General features: G+C 32.8%; 2 protein-coding genes across 8 annotated transcripts; one reads left to right on the forward strand and one right to left on the reverse strand.

Annotated features, from left to right (window-relative positions):
- Nucleotides 1-534: 534 nt before the first annotated feature.
- On the forward strand, nt 535-2,149 carry LOC110672999 (probable galacturonosyltransferase-like 1). The gene has a single exon (XM_021835957.2). The coding sequence runs from the start codon at nt 667-669 to the stop codon at nt 1,753-1,755; it is 1,089 nt and encodes a 362-aa protein (XP_021691649.2). The 5' UTR covers nt 535-666; the 3' UTR covers nt 1,756-2,149.
- A 7,911-nt stretch (nt 2,150-10,060) lies between these two features.
- LOC110671002 (putative pentatricopeptide repeat-containing protein At1g19290) lies at nt 10,061-15,787 on the reverse strand. 7 transcript variants are annotated; one of them, XM_058132999.1, is made up of 4 exons: nt 12,684-15,787; nt 12,441-12,597; nt 12,215-12,293; nt 10,061-11,835 (listed from the first exon to the last, which is right to left on the reverse strand). In XM_058132999.1, exon 1 carries the CDS (start codon nt 15,630-15,632, stop codon nt 12,774-12,776), a length of 2,859 nt encoding a protein of 952 aa, XP_057988982.1. In that variant the 5' UTR covers nt 15,633-15,787; the 3' UTR covers nt 10,061-11,835; nt 12,215-12,293; nt 12,441-12,597; nt 12,684-12,773. The 7 variants fall into 7 exon arrangements, with proteins under 7 accessions (XP_057988982.1, XP_057988998.1, XP_057989002.1 ...); XM_058133015.1 differs by having other exon boundaries at nt 12,215-12,307; nt 12,441-15,787; XM_058133019.1 differs by lacking the exons at nt 12,215-12,293; nt 12,441-12,597.
- Between the last annotated feature and the right edge of the window lie 1,050 nt (nt 15,788-16,837).

Here is a 16,837-nt window from a genome sequence, read left to right on the forward strand (position 1 = left end):
ATTTCGTACTTATAATTTGAATTATCTAGTCTATCTAACTAAGACAAAATAAGTTGATTAACCATTTCTTTAACAAGAATCTAAAAGAATGATTAAAGAATTTGATTTTATAAAATGCATGAATATATATTAAATAGTTAATTTTGATAAAATATAAAGACTTAAGGCTTATTTAATATTGCATTTAAAGATTTAAAATTATTTTTTTAATAAAAATATCATTTTAAATATTATTAAAAATATAATTTTAAAAAAATAATTTTATTATTTTAATATTTTTATAATTATAATTTATTAAATTTAATTTTAAATTATTTTTAACATTTTCTAATTAATATATTAAAAAAATAATTTTATCGATAACAGTTCCATCAATAATATCAAATAAATATTAATAGTAATTTATGAAAAATAAAAAGTCCAGAAATCTGAAATTCCACCCCCTACGATTCCAAGCAATGTGAATTGTTGACCAAGCTCCCCTGCAGCCCAGCCTGCCATCCAGCTATATAATAAAGTAAATCAAAAGCGTGTGTTTACTGCCTCAAAAATCAATAATTGAAGTCCTAAAGCCAAAGCTACGTATCCCCCATCCATCTCATCCACATAAAAGCCAACACTTCCCCTCTCTTTCTCTTCACTTTCACTTGAAGCCAAGCCTCGCCAATGCTTAGACTCCCCACGCTTACACTACTCCTTGCCTTTCTCCTCCTGTTCTCTCTCGCTTTAATCACCAATGCCGCCACCGCCACCGCCACCATTACTCAACAATTCAAAGAAGCCCCACAGTTCTATAACTCCCCAGATTGCCCTTCATTTGATCAAGATGACCCTGATTCGGAATCAGACTGTGGTGATGACGATAGTATCATCTTTTGCTCCGATCAAGCAGTCCACGTAGCAATGACTCTAGATACGGCATACATACGTGGCTCCATGGCAGCAATTCTCTCTGTTCTTCAACACTCTTCTTGTCCCCAAAATATTGCTTTTCATTTCGTCGCTTCCGCCTCCGCTAACGCTTCTCTTCTACGAGCCACCATCTCCTCCTCCTTCCCTTACCTCAAATTCCGTGTTTATACGTTCGATGACTCGTTCGTTTCCAGACTCATCTCCACCTCTATCCGCTCTGCTCTAGATTGCCCTCTCAATTACGCTCGCAGCTACTTGGCCAATATCCTCCCTTTAGGCGTCCGCCGAGTCGTCTACCTCGACTCAGACCTCGTCCTCGTCGATGACATTGCCAAGCTCGCCGCTACTCAGCTGGGTGAAAAATCTGTTCTTGCAGCTCCTGAGTACTGCAATGCGAATTTCACTATTTATTTCACACCAACTTTCTGGTCTAACCCTTCTCTATCACTCACATTTGCGGATAGAAAAGCGTGTTACTTTAATACTGGAGTTATGGTCATCGATCTCTATCGATGGAGGGCTGGAGATTACACTTCAAAGATTGAGGAGTGGATGGAGCTGCAAAAGAGAATGAGAATATACGAACTGGGTTCTTTGCCGCCATTTTTGCTGGTTTTTGCAGGGAATATAGTGCCTGTTGATCACCGGTGGAACCAGCACGGGCTCGGCGGAGATAATTTTAGAGGTCTCTGTAGAGATTTACATCCGGGTCCGGTGAGTCTCTTGCATTGGAGCGGTAAAGGGAAGCCCTGGGCTAGACTTGACGCCAACCGGCCATGTCCTTTGGATGCTTTATGGGCTCCATACGATCTCTTGCAGACTCCATTTGCGTTGGATTCTTGAAGAGAAAGGAACCATTGCTTCAGTACCATGAGCATGAATATAAAAAGATTATGCTCCTCACCCAGAGAGAGAGACAGCGAGAGGGAGAGAAAGGGAGGGGGGATGTGACGAGATCAAGAATTCAAGATCATATACAGATATATTGAAGCTTAGGCAAGTTGCCTTTGTAGATGATTATACAGGTGTCTTTATACATCTATCAAGAATTAATTCTGTTGAAATTCTGAGTTTGAAATTGTGAAGCAAGAATAAGGAAGAACCCAGAAGAGGGGATTCATCAACTTTCATTACATCTTAGGCATATATATGCATGGTTAATTACAATTGTAATCAAATTTCGCATAACCAGAGAGCTGTTTTGGATGTTCTCATGAATCATTATTTTGTTCTATAATTCACTTATTTATGCTTTTTCTTCCGGTATTTAGCATGTAATCTATTGAAAAATTCGATATTTGATACAAATTTAGTGTTATATATCTATATATATTTACACCAATTAAAAAAAAAAATTTTAATGGGAGTGTCTATATGTTTCTAATTGGTTAGACTGGTTTTTCGAGATCACTTATTAACGTGTATATGCCTGCGAGATATAAAATTTAACATATTTTGACAAAATTATTATAATTTTATCAAAGGGTATATGTATATTATTATTCTAATTATATATATTTTAATTAATTATATATAATTAATTTATTTGAAAATTAATAAATTTATTATTATATAAAATAAAATTTATAGCAACAGTAGAGACACTAATTATGCTGGAAAGCATCCATTATTGAAGGTAAATGATTGTGTATTAAAGAAAATTAATCTCTTCTTTCATTTTCAGATCTAAAATGAAAACTTAAGGAAGCAAGAACTTTTTCTTTCTTTCAATCCATCTAACAAACTTTTTTTTTTTTTTTTTTTTTGGTTAAAGTATTGGGTCAAGTGTAAGTAAGTGGAAAGGCTGGAAAGATCTTTTGCCAACTGATATAGACTCATGGCCTACAGCAAATAAATTCTCAATCAACTATTTAAAGACAAATACCATTGATGATTTTCAAGGTCCTAATATCTATCTATTGTGTGAATTTACCGTACACATTTGTGCACTTCTAATACACCCCATTAAAAAAAGAAATTCTTATCCTTAAATAGGTTTTCACAATATATATTTTACTTGAGTGTAGTCAGTGAAATTCGAATTAATATGAGAATAATTTATATATTTTAATATAAATATTTAATTTAATTAATAATTTTAAAAATTATTTTTATATGAATTTTAATTTATATTAGATGTAATATATCACTATACTTTGAAAATTAAAGAATGGTAGAATTTAAAGGGGTTGAGAAGGCTAAAATGTTAACGTCATCATGGAAAGTTGGCAACAGGGAGAAAAGGCACATAGTTGCCAAATGCCTTCCTCTTCAATTATTCCCCATATTATAAAGTCATATGCGCCAGCTCTTTCTGATAATCACCTCCAAGAAAAAAAAATACGCTTTTTAATAATATTACGATAATTTTAATAAGTCACCTTAAATTAATTTTTATAAGCTATAATTGATATAAAATTTGAAATACCAGTTATAAATAAAATTAGTAAATAGTTGGAGAAAATTCACACAAAGAAATGTATAGTGGGCTTCAATAATACTAACTTCGTCAACTTTGTAGAACTTTGAAGATGCCATTGCCAAACCACTCGGCAATAATTTTTTTTTTTAATTATTAATTGATTTGGTGAAATTCCAATTTAAAATTTTAAAATACTATAAAAATATAATTTTCGAATTCAAAATTTCAGGTCTAAATATAATTTCAGTATCAACCGACTTAAAATTCATTAGCCAATATAATTGAAGAGTAAATGTAGAATAATTAAAAATGAAAATAAGCGTCGGTAGCGCAAAGCAGCGCATTTGTGTGAGTGACGCGTGGCATGCATTCGAGAGGAAAGCCTTTTGTACGGTACTAGCGAGACAAAAAAAGTCTTTGCATGTGGACCCAAAAGCCCTTGTTTTCGGCTTCTCAGACTGTCAAGACTTAAGAGTCTTTAGCCCGCCAATAGAGTACTAATGTCCCTTAATTGCACTCACCTCCCTCAACTTATCATTACATTTCATTAACATCCCTCAAGTTCGCTTGTCTTGAGTTGGCAATTGTTAATCTCTCTCTCTCTCTCTCTCTCTCTCTCTCTCTCTCTCTCTCTCTCTCAAACAAAACGCTATACCTTTCTCACAACAGGCTTCCAATATAGTTTAGTCTGGGAGATGTTTAATCGTTTAGCTGTCAACCCTCTCTTTACCCTTTTCTTTTGGCAGCATTTTTTTCAAAGGTTATTGGTTATTTTTTGTCCTTTTTCTCTTAGTGTTTCTTAGTATCCAGTTTGCAGTTCCAATATCCCACTTTTATATGGGGCTCTTATTGGTTCTCAATGGGAAGCTCTGCATGTCAAAGTTGGCTTCCACTGTTGCTTGTTGTGAAATCGGCGCAGTTGTTGGTTGGTTGTCGGAGATTGATATACATTTGGTCACCTTTGCTGAGCTCTTCATGGTTCATTCAACCTTGGCCCTAGTCCCAGTTGCTTTTATGGTGTTTATTGCACATCCCATTTCCTATGAGCTTACAAGTGTCGAGCAGGGTAATTTTCATCGTTGCAAGTTTGAGTTTCAAGCTGCCTTACCGATTTTCCTTTGAAAGCTAGTGAAGAGTTTGCTGGAGAAGAAGTAGAGGTCGGTGGCTACCGATGTTTGGTTATCGGGTCAACCAATTTGGTTGAAGGATCAATGTTTCTAAGAGTTTGAGCCTTTTATTCCTAGACTTGGGTTAAAATTTATGGAGCATTTCAACTTTTACGCCTTGTTTAGTTTAGTTTTATTGTAAAATTTATTTTATTTATCATAAATGACAAAATTTATTTATAAATAAAATTTTTTATTTAATATATTTTATATTTAAAATAAATAAAATAAAATACAATAATATATAATAAGTAGATAATTTTATCACTTCAAATATATATAATTTAAAATTTATTTATAAATTTTATCAATTTTAATAAATTTTGATTTAATTATAATAAATTTTATAAAATTAATTATTAAAAATTTTAAATAAATTTTATTTAAACTAAACATTCAAATATTAAATTTATAAATAAATTTTATAAAATTTTATAAAATTCATTTATATCTATTACTAGCTTAAGTAGATTTAGGATTTGTAATTCTTATTTCATTTAATGAAATATCTTATTTGAATTTTAAAAATATTTCTCATGCATTTAGTTTACTTTTTTTTTAACAAATAAATTAATAGATTACTAATTAGGAGGTAATTTAATTAGTTTTATTTTAATTTTATGGGACTGATTGAAAGTAAAAAAATCCTAAATTTTAGTCTTTTTATTTATTTTAAAATTATTAAATTTTATAATAAAAAAATAAAAAATTACCTCACATTATATAATTTATTAATTATATTTTTCTATTATATCTATAAAATAAAAATAAAATAAAATGATGATTAATTAAAAATTATTTATTAAAATTATATTCAAAATTATAAAATTTTAAATTTAAATTCTAATAAAAGTCTACTAAAATTTGTATAGAAGCAAGTTACGCAAAATGTGAATGCGACAAGGTAATTAAAACAATGATTATAAGGACCGTACACTTGTTGAATTTGGTGAAAAGAAATTCTTTCTTTGCATTTTTTTAATGCAGGAAATAGGCTGAGCGGAATTTAATTTAAATTGAAAAATCGGATTGAATTGAGTTAATTTAGTTTAATTTAATTGATTTAGTTTTAAAATTAAATTATTTTAGTTTAATTTTATATTATAAAAATTTCAGCTATTTGAGTTCGGTTTAATATAAAAAAAATTAATTAAATCGAATCAAATTAAATATTAATTTATATATTCAAATTGAATTTAATAAATTTTTTAATTTTTAAAATAATTTATTTTTATAAAAAATTTATAAATTATATTTAATTATATATATATATTAATTATTTAATTTCATTGATTAATAGTTATTAGGTTCAAACTAAAGTTAAAATTAAATTAAATAACTTAAAAATTATATTTAAATTAAAAAATTAATTAAAAATTAAAACCAATCGATTTAAATCAAATCGAACTGAAATAGAGCGATTCGATTTAATTTAATTTTTTTATTTATTTCGATTCATTTTGATTTTTAAAATTTAAAATTTAATTTTTATAATTTAATTCGATTTAATTTTATTCGATTTAATTTGAATCAAATGGTCATCTAATAAAAAACAAAAAGAAAAAAAAATTATTTTGTTAGATTTATCATATCATGACGACGTCATTTTGTTGAAAACAACGCGTTTTCTAAAGTATAAGGGTGGACCATGGTGGCCATTGCTGCTTTGAAATAAAAGTGGATGCCATTTTGCTTTTTTGCCTTTTCTGTTGCTCTAATTATGGGAGAATATTCTAAGGACATACTATATAATAATAAATTATTTAAATTTTAATTTATAATATAAAATTTTTAATTTTTAATTTAAATAATATAAAACTCTATTTGATAATTAATTAAACTGATAATTAAAAAAAATTAATACAATAATCAATTTTTAAATTATTTATATTGATAATTAGAAAAAAAAATATTATTCTCTCTTTATTTATAATTCTACTAATTCATAAGTGTATTATTATTTTTTTTTAATTTTATAAATAATGCGTTAACAAATATAATATAAAAGTCAATTATTAAAAGTTATAAAAATTTTATATTATTTAAATTAAAAATAAAAAAATTTTATATTATAAATTAAAATTTAAATATTTTATCACTATATCTCGATCTATATAATTTATCAATATTTTAATAACTTATCACAAATTAGGTGAGCCTATGCCTTGCAGCTTTTTATTAGGTAAATTTCACCGTCACTTTTAGATTTAGAGGGTTATGATAATATTATTATTTTCAAATTTTAATTTATAATATATATTTTTTAAATATTAAAAATTGATTCGGCATCGTTTGTAAAAAATTATAATGACTTAAATACTCTCGAATGACTAGTGGTGAAGAACTATTGCATTAAGAATCTCCTGTGTGCACTACTGTAAGAATGGACAGCTTCCCGAAAAGTCACTGTGAATTACATCTCAATCGACAGCGATTGAGTAACTAATGCCCACAATGCGTGAGAGAAGTTCATTTCGTAGGCCATTAAACCATACTTTCTCATAGGCTGGCTTTCATCTCCCATAAATGTAATTATCTTTTCAGCCTGCAACTTTCCTATTAATCACACATATTATTCCCATTGAACGCAAAACGTGCCGTACAAGGTATATCCATAAAGTTTTCCTCGTTTAATTCTATGATTTTCTTTTCTGAACAAACCACTAAAAACATCATTTCCTGTTGGGCGCTTTTTGCTTCATCAATTCTATTTTATCATAATTAATTATTTATATTTTTTAAAATTTAAATTATAAGATAAAATTATTAAATAAAAGTCTATCCAACGCATTTTTATTATATTTTTTTATCAATTTGAAATTTTAATAATTTTTTTTATAATTTTATTGTGTACTCACAGTGGGAGGGGACACAAGAGATTTTTCGATCTCAATTAGATTACACTAAAGATCAGCTATAAGCCCTTACCTTTTTACATTAGTTTTAGATGAACTGACGAAACATATTCAAGAGAGTATTCCTTGGTGCGTGATGTTTGTAGATGATATTGTTCTGATAGATGAGACACGAGAAGGAGTCAATAGAAAACTAGAACTTTGGAGAAGTACTCTAGAGTCAAAGGGTTTTAAGTTAAGTAGAACGAAAACAGAATACATGCATTGCAAGTTCAGTGAAGGCCAAACTGGTGATAGGAAATGAGTTAATTTGAATGGAGTGGTACTGTTCCAAAGTAATCACTTTAAATATCTAGGCTCCGTCATTCAAGTAGATGGGGGATGTGAGGAGGATGTTAGTCATAGGATTAAAGCCAGATGGTTGAAGTGGAGACGTGCCACGGGAGTTTTATGTGATCGTAAGATTCTTAATAAATTGAAAGGAAAATTTTACTGTACAGTCATACGACCGGCTATGTTATATGGTAGTGAGTGTTGAGCACTGAAAAAGTAGTATACATTTAAGATAAGAGTTGCAGAGATGAGAATGTTAAGGTGGATGAGTGGCCATACTAGACTAGATAAAGTCCGTAATGAGAGTATTAGAGAAAAGGTAGGAGTGGTGCCAATTGAAGATAAGTTGAGAGAAGGGAGATTGAGGTGGTTTGGTCATGTGAAGCGTAGACATACGGAGGCTCTAGTTAAACAAGTAGAGCACATTAGGTTAGAGGATAGAAAGAAAAAAAGGGGTAGACCTAAATTGACTTGGAGGAAAGTAGTACAACATAACCTAAAAGCATTACACATTTCTGAGGATTTAACCCAAAATCGTTCAGAGTAAAAAAAGTGAATCCATATAGCCGATCCCATATTTTTGAGATAAAGGCTTAGTTGAGTTGAGTTGAATTGTTATTACTAGAATCTCTTCTTATTATAATTTTATCATAGATTAAAAAAAAATTTTCTTTCATAAATTAAAGTCATGTTATTTATTTTATTTAATTTATAATTTTAATTAAATTTATAATTCATAATTATTTTGAAAAAATTTAAATTCAAGATAAATTTGACAAATTTTTTTTTTAATTTTATATCATCAATATATTGCAAGTTCAATAATGTCTAATGTTAAGGATTCACTATATTTTTAATTAACATCAATTCTATTTAATTTTTACCAAGTGAATTTTATTTAAAAAAATTTCTCTTATTAATTTATATTTATTTTATAAATAAAATTTTTAGGAATTATATATTTATTTGAGCCTCTGAATTGAATTGAATTTATGACTTGGCCACTGTAAATCATCCAAACTCCTTTGGACCTCAAAACTGAGTAAACTAGCCAAATGGCATCCACTGAAGGGAAAGTGGGTGTAACAAGATCTAAGACGTTTCAAACTCTTATAGCCTTGGGTCGGCCAATGGCATGCAGCACACCATCCCACTACATCAGAATGCGCCCAACTAGCTAGATCGCTACCATCCAAAACAGATTTCTGATTTGCTCTCATCAGATTCTTCAGACATGCAGAAACAACACAATTCCAAAATCCTTTAAACAACCACCACAGCCTAGATGGAGGAAAGCTACCCCAACATTTCTTCTATAAATTCTCCAGAGTGACTAGAAAGAGGTTTTTTAATTAGAAAGATTCAGTTCTAAGTGTAAAATACCTATCCAAAAATTTTCACAACTCAATCATGTATGACAGTTTTCACAACTTAATCATGTATGATGAAATCATCAAAGATTTGACCTGTAATTGCAATGACGCAATTGCAAGAATAGTACTCTACCAACTGAGCTATATCCTCGAGCCAAGTGACGCATGCACAAAAAAGTTAGATGCTTCTTCTTCTTCTTCTTCTTTTTTAATGTCTTTGGCGCAGCTGAGCTATATTGGACTTGAACCAGGGACCCACTTGGCCTTCAGCTTATGTGCACTGAAGAACAGCCGTGAGGCATCAAGTCAAACACCCTCAGGTATTCATGTCCAGAGGCCTAATGATCCAAATATGAAGGTGGAATATGAAAATATTATTCATACGAAGCTTGCATTAGAAAAATCTCGAAAAAAATGTTCAAAAATCCAAATCAAGAAAACGCGACCTATAATTTGTAGGATCAGGTATTCCTCTATGATGCCAGAAGGCTTAGTAGGGATCCAAATATGGGGGTGGAATATGAAAATATGGTTCATATTCAGTGTGCACTAATAAAAATCTTGAGAAAAATGTTCTACGACCCAAATCCGGAAAACACAATAACATGCAGGATAAGGTATTCAGTATTCCTCTATGATGCCAACAGGTTCAGTCAATTGTGTCTCTTTCGTGGGGTTGACGACCAACTTCGCGAAACTGACAACATATAATCCAAGTGCTCATTTTATGAAAGTTAGCATCAATTATAAAGTATTTGAAACATCATCCATGGCCACAATATAATAACGATAAACTATAAGTATATACAAAAAAATGATAACAACCATCAAGTTCATGCACATCAATTTCATTAGTGATTAACTACTTGTTATGTAGCAGGCTTTGGAATGTCTCCAAGATCCAGAAATGGAGGAGGAAAATGAAAGAGGAAACAGGGAAGAAGAAGAACAACGAGAGAGAGAGAGAGAGAGAGAGAGAGAGAGAGAGAGAGAGAGAGAGAGAGAGAAACTGTTGCATTATTGAATTCTTGATTGATTGAAATCAGTTACAACACTATTCTTACTTATACAATATATTCTCCTATACATTCTCACATCTCTTATTCTCCTTATTATCATAATATTCCCCACTTCTTGAGATTGTTCCTGTCCTCAAGAACGATTAATGGAAAGTAACAAAACAACATTATGGATGCTAAAAAAATCCCAACACAATTTGGCCAGCTCTTGTGTGAATGTGCTTGCAAAGTTTGCTCTGGCCCAACTTCTTCAGCAATTGATATGATGGCAATGGAAATCTCACAAATGACAATAAGTTATAAAGAGAGTGAAACCTCTCTTGAAAAATAAGGTCAAGAGTTGAATTTGCCAGTAACTCATCCACCATCTTCCCCCCACGCAACTCCTCAACTCCCTTGCTCCTCATCAAAATTCCAAAATCCCTGGTACCTTCTAAACTGATTTCCCCACTGTACATGAAGTCGAGCACAATTTTCAATGCTTCTGGTGAGACAACACTTGAAGAGACCTTTGAGGACTTACTCTCACTTATTCCATTTGTGAAACATCTCCTGCGGTCTCTTTTTCAATTCCAGCGTACAATTTCATCACAATTATGGCAACCGCTACAAAAGTGCAAGCTAAGTTTGTAACAAAAATGGAAGTTGAATGCAGTAACTTGATCATTGTAGGCATTGTCAAAAACATTTGTGATGTGACTTCTCAATTGACAAAGAACATATTTTCTTCCTCTGCCTCCTTGATGCCTCCCATTTAACTTGCATGAGAATTGGAAAATCACAAGAACTGAACTCACAATAGTGGCCCCAAAAATACTGTAACTTGCTTACAACTCTTTTATTTTTCTCTTTTTCAAGAACATCTCCCAGAATCTCAGCAACAAAAGATTTGAGTTTTGGAAAATAATTTTGCATACCCAGAATTTTTTAATGACACCACAAATTCTTTTTCTGAAACTTCAATAGATTCAAAGGCAAGAATTATACCACGGTCACCTGAATTTGAGGGTTTTGATTTGGCGTCGGCATTTTCCATTTTCCAGAAAAAGAAGACACTCACCACCCTTCAACTTTGGCTCAAGGTTGCTTGCTTTCTGACAATAACGAATTGTGAATCTTCAATCAGTGCTTTTGATTGAACATTGCTACTGGAAAACAATTATGGAACCATTTTCTTTAAAGCCCTGATGAATCATTGCTTTTTGAATTTGGGATTTCAGCTCCACTTCTTGAGATTGATCTTTGGGTCGTGCAACTTAAATCAAATCCACTTCCCCCGGTCATTAGATCCTGCCAGAGATTGAAAAGTGCCCCTGCCATGCAACTTTCCTTTCACCATTGATTACACCTTTGGACATCAGTGATCACATATCTTTAAGAATGGCATTCCTTTCCAAAGCTGACTGCTTAATCTTTTCTCAGATGCCCTTAATTTCCTCGGAACACTTTCTTGAATCTTCTTAGAGAATCTTTACTGTTTTGCCAAATCCGTCAATCTCACAGTAACCGCAGATCCTGACATTATTGCAATCCCAAATTGCTGATACCAAGAGTACAATCTGTCAATGTACATCCTAGGAATGGGCTGGCTATCCAGGCTATCATGTGGATGATGGGAATCAATTTTCCTTTTCTTTTTTTTTATCTCCAGGCATGGGCCTCACAAAGTCATCCAAGTGTCAAATACCAGCATCATGTTGATCATGAATATAGTGATATGCTGTAGGTGGATTTCTTTTAGCGCCAAACAAGCACCTACAACAAGATTCAAAATTGACAACAAAGGAAAATTACAAACCATTATAAACATGGCCAATTGAACAAAATCAGAAAGCAGTAATCAAATTTTATTTTTAACACAACAGCCTAGAAGCATGAATATGTAGGCACACATAAATAAACATGGCAAAGATTTAAGAAGGGTGCATGCCATTCAGCGCAGGCTGATGGCAAAAGGATTTGAAACCCATTAAAACACAATTTCTGGAACGAGCCTAATTTCCCAACCAACCTCCATAGAAATGCATAGCAATTGGACTTCAACAGAAAAAAATTTAACTTCTGCCATACAATTCTCGTTTTAAAAGGCAGCCTCCACAACCAGTGGGGTTTCATAAGAGAATTTGTCTCCTACCTTTTGAATTCAATTGCAAATCAGGCATGATACACTATTTCCACAAGATATTGCCATATATAACATGCGTCCTCTTAACCTGGGAAAAAGGGACTATTTTGATTAACACCACATGTAGCTTTGAAGGTTATCAACATTTCAGGAGCATATGCAATTAATGCAAACAAGAAAAGTAAAATGGCACTGGGTTAATGATGCAGTTATAAGACAGGTAAAAAGTTCTTACACAAAAATTAACTCAATTTGACAATCCCACAATTTGAACTCAATCATTGCAGTCTTTCACTTCCAGATATATGAAATATAAGTCAGTAAGCCCTCCAGAGCAATCACACCAGTACATGCAGAGACAGCTAAAGTCAAGATGAAACAGATTGATTGTCCTGCACCATTAAGTCTAAGTTCAACAGCATATTTATGATTTATGCAAACAAGAGCCAAACCTATATGTAAATTTCATGCATATTACCTGGGCTTCTCAAGGGGATGGCTGAAATCAAAATAATTTAGACTAAACTGAACAAACTTTGAAACAAGTACTTAGTTAACAGAGCATTCATCAACACACAGCTTCAGACATAATACATGAATCCAGGTCCTGCATTTCTTTGCCATTTGAGAACACCTCTAACTCCATTAATTTATGACAAAATACACTGGCGGAGTGAAAGGTCACTTGCATCATATTGTGAAGCTTGGATATCTTCTTCACATCCCCACATTTAATACAACCCTCAACTAACTTGAAAAAAGTCACAGGATTTTGATCCACAAATACCTCTGTCATTTCATCTAAAAGCTCAATAGATTTTTCCACATCTCCTTGCTTACAGAAACCATTAATCAAGGCAGAATAGGTAATCATGGTAGGAGAAATCCCTTCTTTTAACATCTTTTCTCTCAAATCCAAGGCTTCTCTAGTGTTACCATTTTTACAGTATGCATCAATCAGTACATTGTAAGTAACAACATTTGGAGTTAATCCCTTGGAGTGAAGTTTATTGAAAAGCCTCCGTGCTCGATCTAGATTACCTGATTTACACAGGCCATTCATTAGAGCATTGTACGTAACTATGTTTGGAGTAAGACCCCTTTTCATCATCTCATCCCTTAAGATGAAAGCTTCATTCACATTACCAGAAGCTGAAAAGCCATGAATCAGGGTGCAGTATGTGAAATTATCTGGATTGAAGCCTCTTAGCAACAAGCCTGAGAAAAATTTTCTTGCATCATCAACCTTTCCAGACTTGCAAAGCCCTGCAATAGCTATATTGTACACCACCCTGTTGGGTAGAGAAAAACTTTTAGCACTTTCATCAAGAGTATCTGCAATTTTCTGACTGTCCAGATATCGTTCATCTGCCTTCTGGAACCTGTCAAAACTTCCATGGTCTAGAAAAACATCAAAATCCACCATCTTCTGCAATAGCATATTTGCTTCATCAATTCTTCCAAGTCGATAGAGGCTACTGACAATTTTGCTGCAAATAATTACATTGGGAGCAAACCCCTTTTCAATCATATCAAAATAGGCACTAAAAGCCTTATCCAACCTGTCTTCATCACACCATCCAGCAATAAGGGCTCCATAAGTGACAACATTAGGAGACAATCCCTTAATGCACATCTCAGAAAGAAGAGCCATCACTTTACTTGTTTTCCTGGACTTAAAAAGTCCACAAATAAGAGAATTATACAATTCAATGGAAGGAGAAATTGCTTCTTTTTCCATATTCTCTTTAACTTTAAAAGCTTCTTCAACATTTCCAAGTCTACAATACCCATCACTCAGAGTTCTATATGTTATTGCATCAGCCTTACAACCCAATTCCTTCATCCTCTTAAAAGTCTCCTCTGCTTCAGCAATTTTCTCCATCTTACACAACCCATTAATCATTGTATTGAAAGCGTATGTACTTCTTCCAAAACCCCTTGCTAGAATATCATTCCACAGGGCCAAAGCCCTTGAAAAATCTCCCATTTTGAAGAGTCCATCAAGCAAAGTACAATAGCTGACCTCATTAGGAGCCACACCTCTCTTTAACATCAAATGCCAAAGGTGCAAAGCATCCTCAAAGGCACTCACACGACACAAGCCCTTGATAAGAGTATTATAGGTAACAACATTTGGTTCAATTCCCTCTTGAAGCATTACATTGCAAACGCTGAAAGCCTTACTAGTAAGACCTTCTCTACAGTATCCATCCACAAGTGTACTATAACTATAAGAATCTGGCTTTAAGTCCCAGATCCCCATACCTGTTACCAACCTCTCTGCCTCACAAACTTGACCATTTTTACAATACCCATTTATCAATGAGTTGCAAATAAATAAATTCATTTTCAATCCTATGTTTAACATCTCATCTCGAACCCTAATAGCATCTTCCATTTTACTAACTCGACAGTACCCATCTATCAACAAACCATAAGCATATTCATCCAAGACCACACCCTCCTCTTTCTCCATCTCTCGAAGCACCTTCTCTGCTTCCTCCAACTTACGTTGTCTACAATAACCTTTAATCGATAAGGTAAAAGTGACCTTGTTCCTCAGAATCCCTCTTTCACCCATCAATCTCAAAACCTTTTTGGCTTGTTCCATATCTCCGAGACTAACACACCCATCAATCAAGCCATTGTAAGTCACCACATTCAATTCAAATCCTAAATTCTCCATTTCCTTGACAAACTCCATAGCTCTACCGACCCTTCCCTCCTTACAGTATGCGTTAACCATAATAGAAGAAGTAAAAACATCGGGCACGATCCCTAACCTATCCACTTGGTCATAAACAAGCAGTGCAGTGTAACTTTCACCTTTTCGAACCAAACTACTCAACAAACTATTACAAGATCGCAAGCTCGGTACGAGACCGCACTTTCCCATATTATCAAACACATGGAGTGCATACTTTGTCATTCCCTTCTCGGCATATACTTTCAATAGCATATCAAAAACCGTAGGGGAAAATGCAAACTCCTTGTAAAACCTAACAAGCTCATCCCAAACAATAAACGAAGAGTAGTTATTCTTGCAAAGACGGACCAATTCATTTAAACAGGATTTGGTCTCATCGTACATTCGAACTCGACACAAAATGTGAACAAGTTTGCAGTAGGACTTTATACTTGGTCTAAAATTGGATTGCTTCGAGGCCAATTTGAAGAAAGTCAAGCAGGCATTAGGGTTTAGTTTGAGTTTGAGAAGAACAGAATCGAGGAGATCATCGGAGAAATCGAAATTAAGATTCTTGAGGGCATGGTGGCGACGAAGGATAAGAAGGCGGGAGATCCGGTCGAGGAGTTCGGGGCGGGTAAGCTTGGATTCGTGGCGGGGCTTCCAGTGGAGTGATTTGTGTGGGCGGAGTTGAGAGAGGAGGAGAGAAGGATAGGGGATTGGAAAGTACCTGTGCATTGAGGGAGATTCTACGGCCGACCATCATAACATCGGGGAATTTTGGGCATCTACTTTCAAATTGTAGATTGCATTTTTTCAAGAGCTCGAGGATTTGAGAAAAGGAGCACACCGAGACTACTCTGCGTAAGCGACAAGGGAAAAGGAGACGACGTGTCGTGTAATGTCTTTTACTCAACTAGCGCAGCAAACCCTGGTACGTACTCCGTTGGAAAGAAAATGGCCAAGTCCAGATAGGCCCACTCGTTAAAATTAGGCTAATCGAAATTGATTATATTAGGATTGATTGAAAACATATATAAATTAGATTAAAATCGATAATCTACTTTTGGATTAAAACAAAATTTTTATTTTTAAAAAAAGAAAAATTAAAAAATATTATAAATTTATTAAAATGAAACCAATTTAAATTTAAAATTAAAATTAAAATTAAAATTTATCTTGCAGCTTTAGGCTCAAATTCTGGCCAACTGACGGTCATTTTGAAAGATTGGATCTAGGATCTTCATTAAAAAAAAAAAACTTTCAACAACAAATTGATAGAACCATTGCTAATAATATAGGTTAGCGATGACTATAATCCATCGCTAATTCATAGTTAATTCAAAAAATTGAGTTTTAGGGACAAATTTTAATCAATCCCTAAGTGTTAGCAACTAAATAGCAATATATCAAGCAGCTATGGATTTATCACTAATCAATATTATTAGCAATGAAATTTTGATATGTCGCTAAAATTCATTATTGAACATTTTATTTATTTACTTATTTTTAATATTTCATTCTCGTTCCTTAATCTTTGATTTTGACACTAACCACGCATCAACCATATATCAAATGGCGAAATGCTCATCGAATGATGAGAGAAAGAGAAGAAAAATGAGGCAAAATAGTTACTTAATTTTTGAAAGATGTGTGCCAAAAGATAATTTCATTATTTCACTTATAAAGAATGATTTTTCTAAAACAAAATGAAAGTTTAGGGATTTTTTTTTGGCAACAAATTGAATATGAAGGATGAAAATGAAACCACTTTCAAAGTTGAAGGACAATCTATAAAAATTTCCATGAACATACCAATAAAAGTCCACCTACTACCCTCAATTACTACTAGGAATACCATTAAATATATTGTTCTTACTAGACCAGCTTTAGTAGAGAGAAAATTGAGACTAAGAAAAGCCAAATATATTTATTGTGTTTTC

Source organism: Hevea brasiliensis, chromosome 2, assembly GCF_030052815.1.
Source record: "Hevea brasiliensis isolate MT/VB/25A 57/8 chromosome 2, ASM3005281v1, whole genome shotgun sequence".
NCBI lineage: Eukaryota > Viridiplantae > Streptophyta > Magnoliopsida > Malpighiales > Euphorbiaceae > Hevea > Hevea brasiliensis.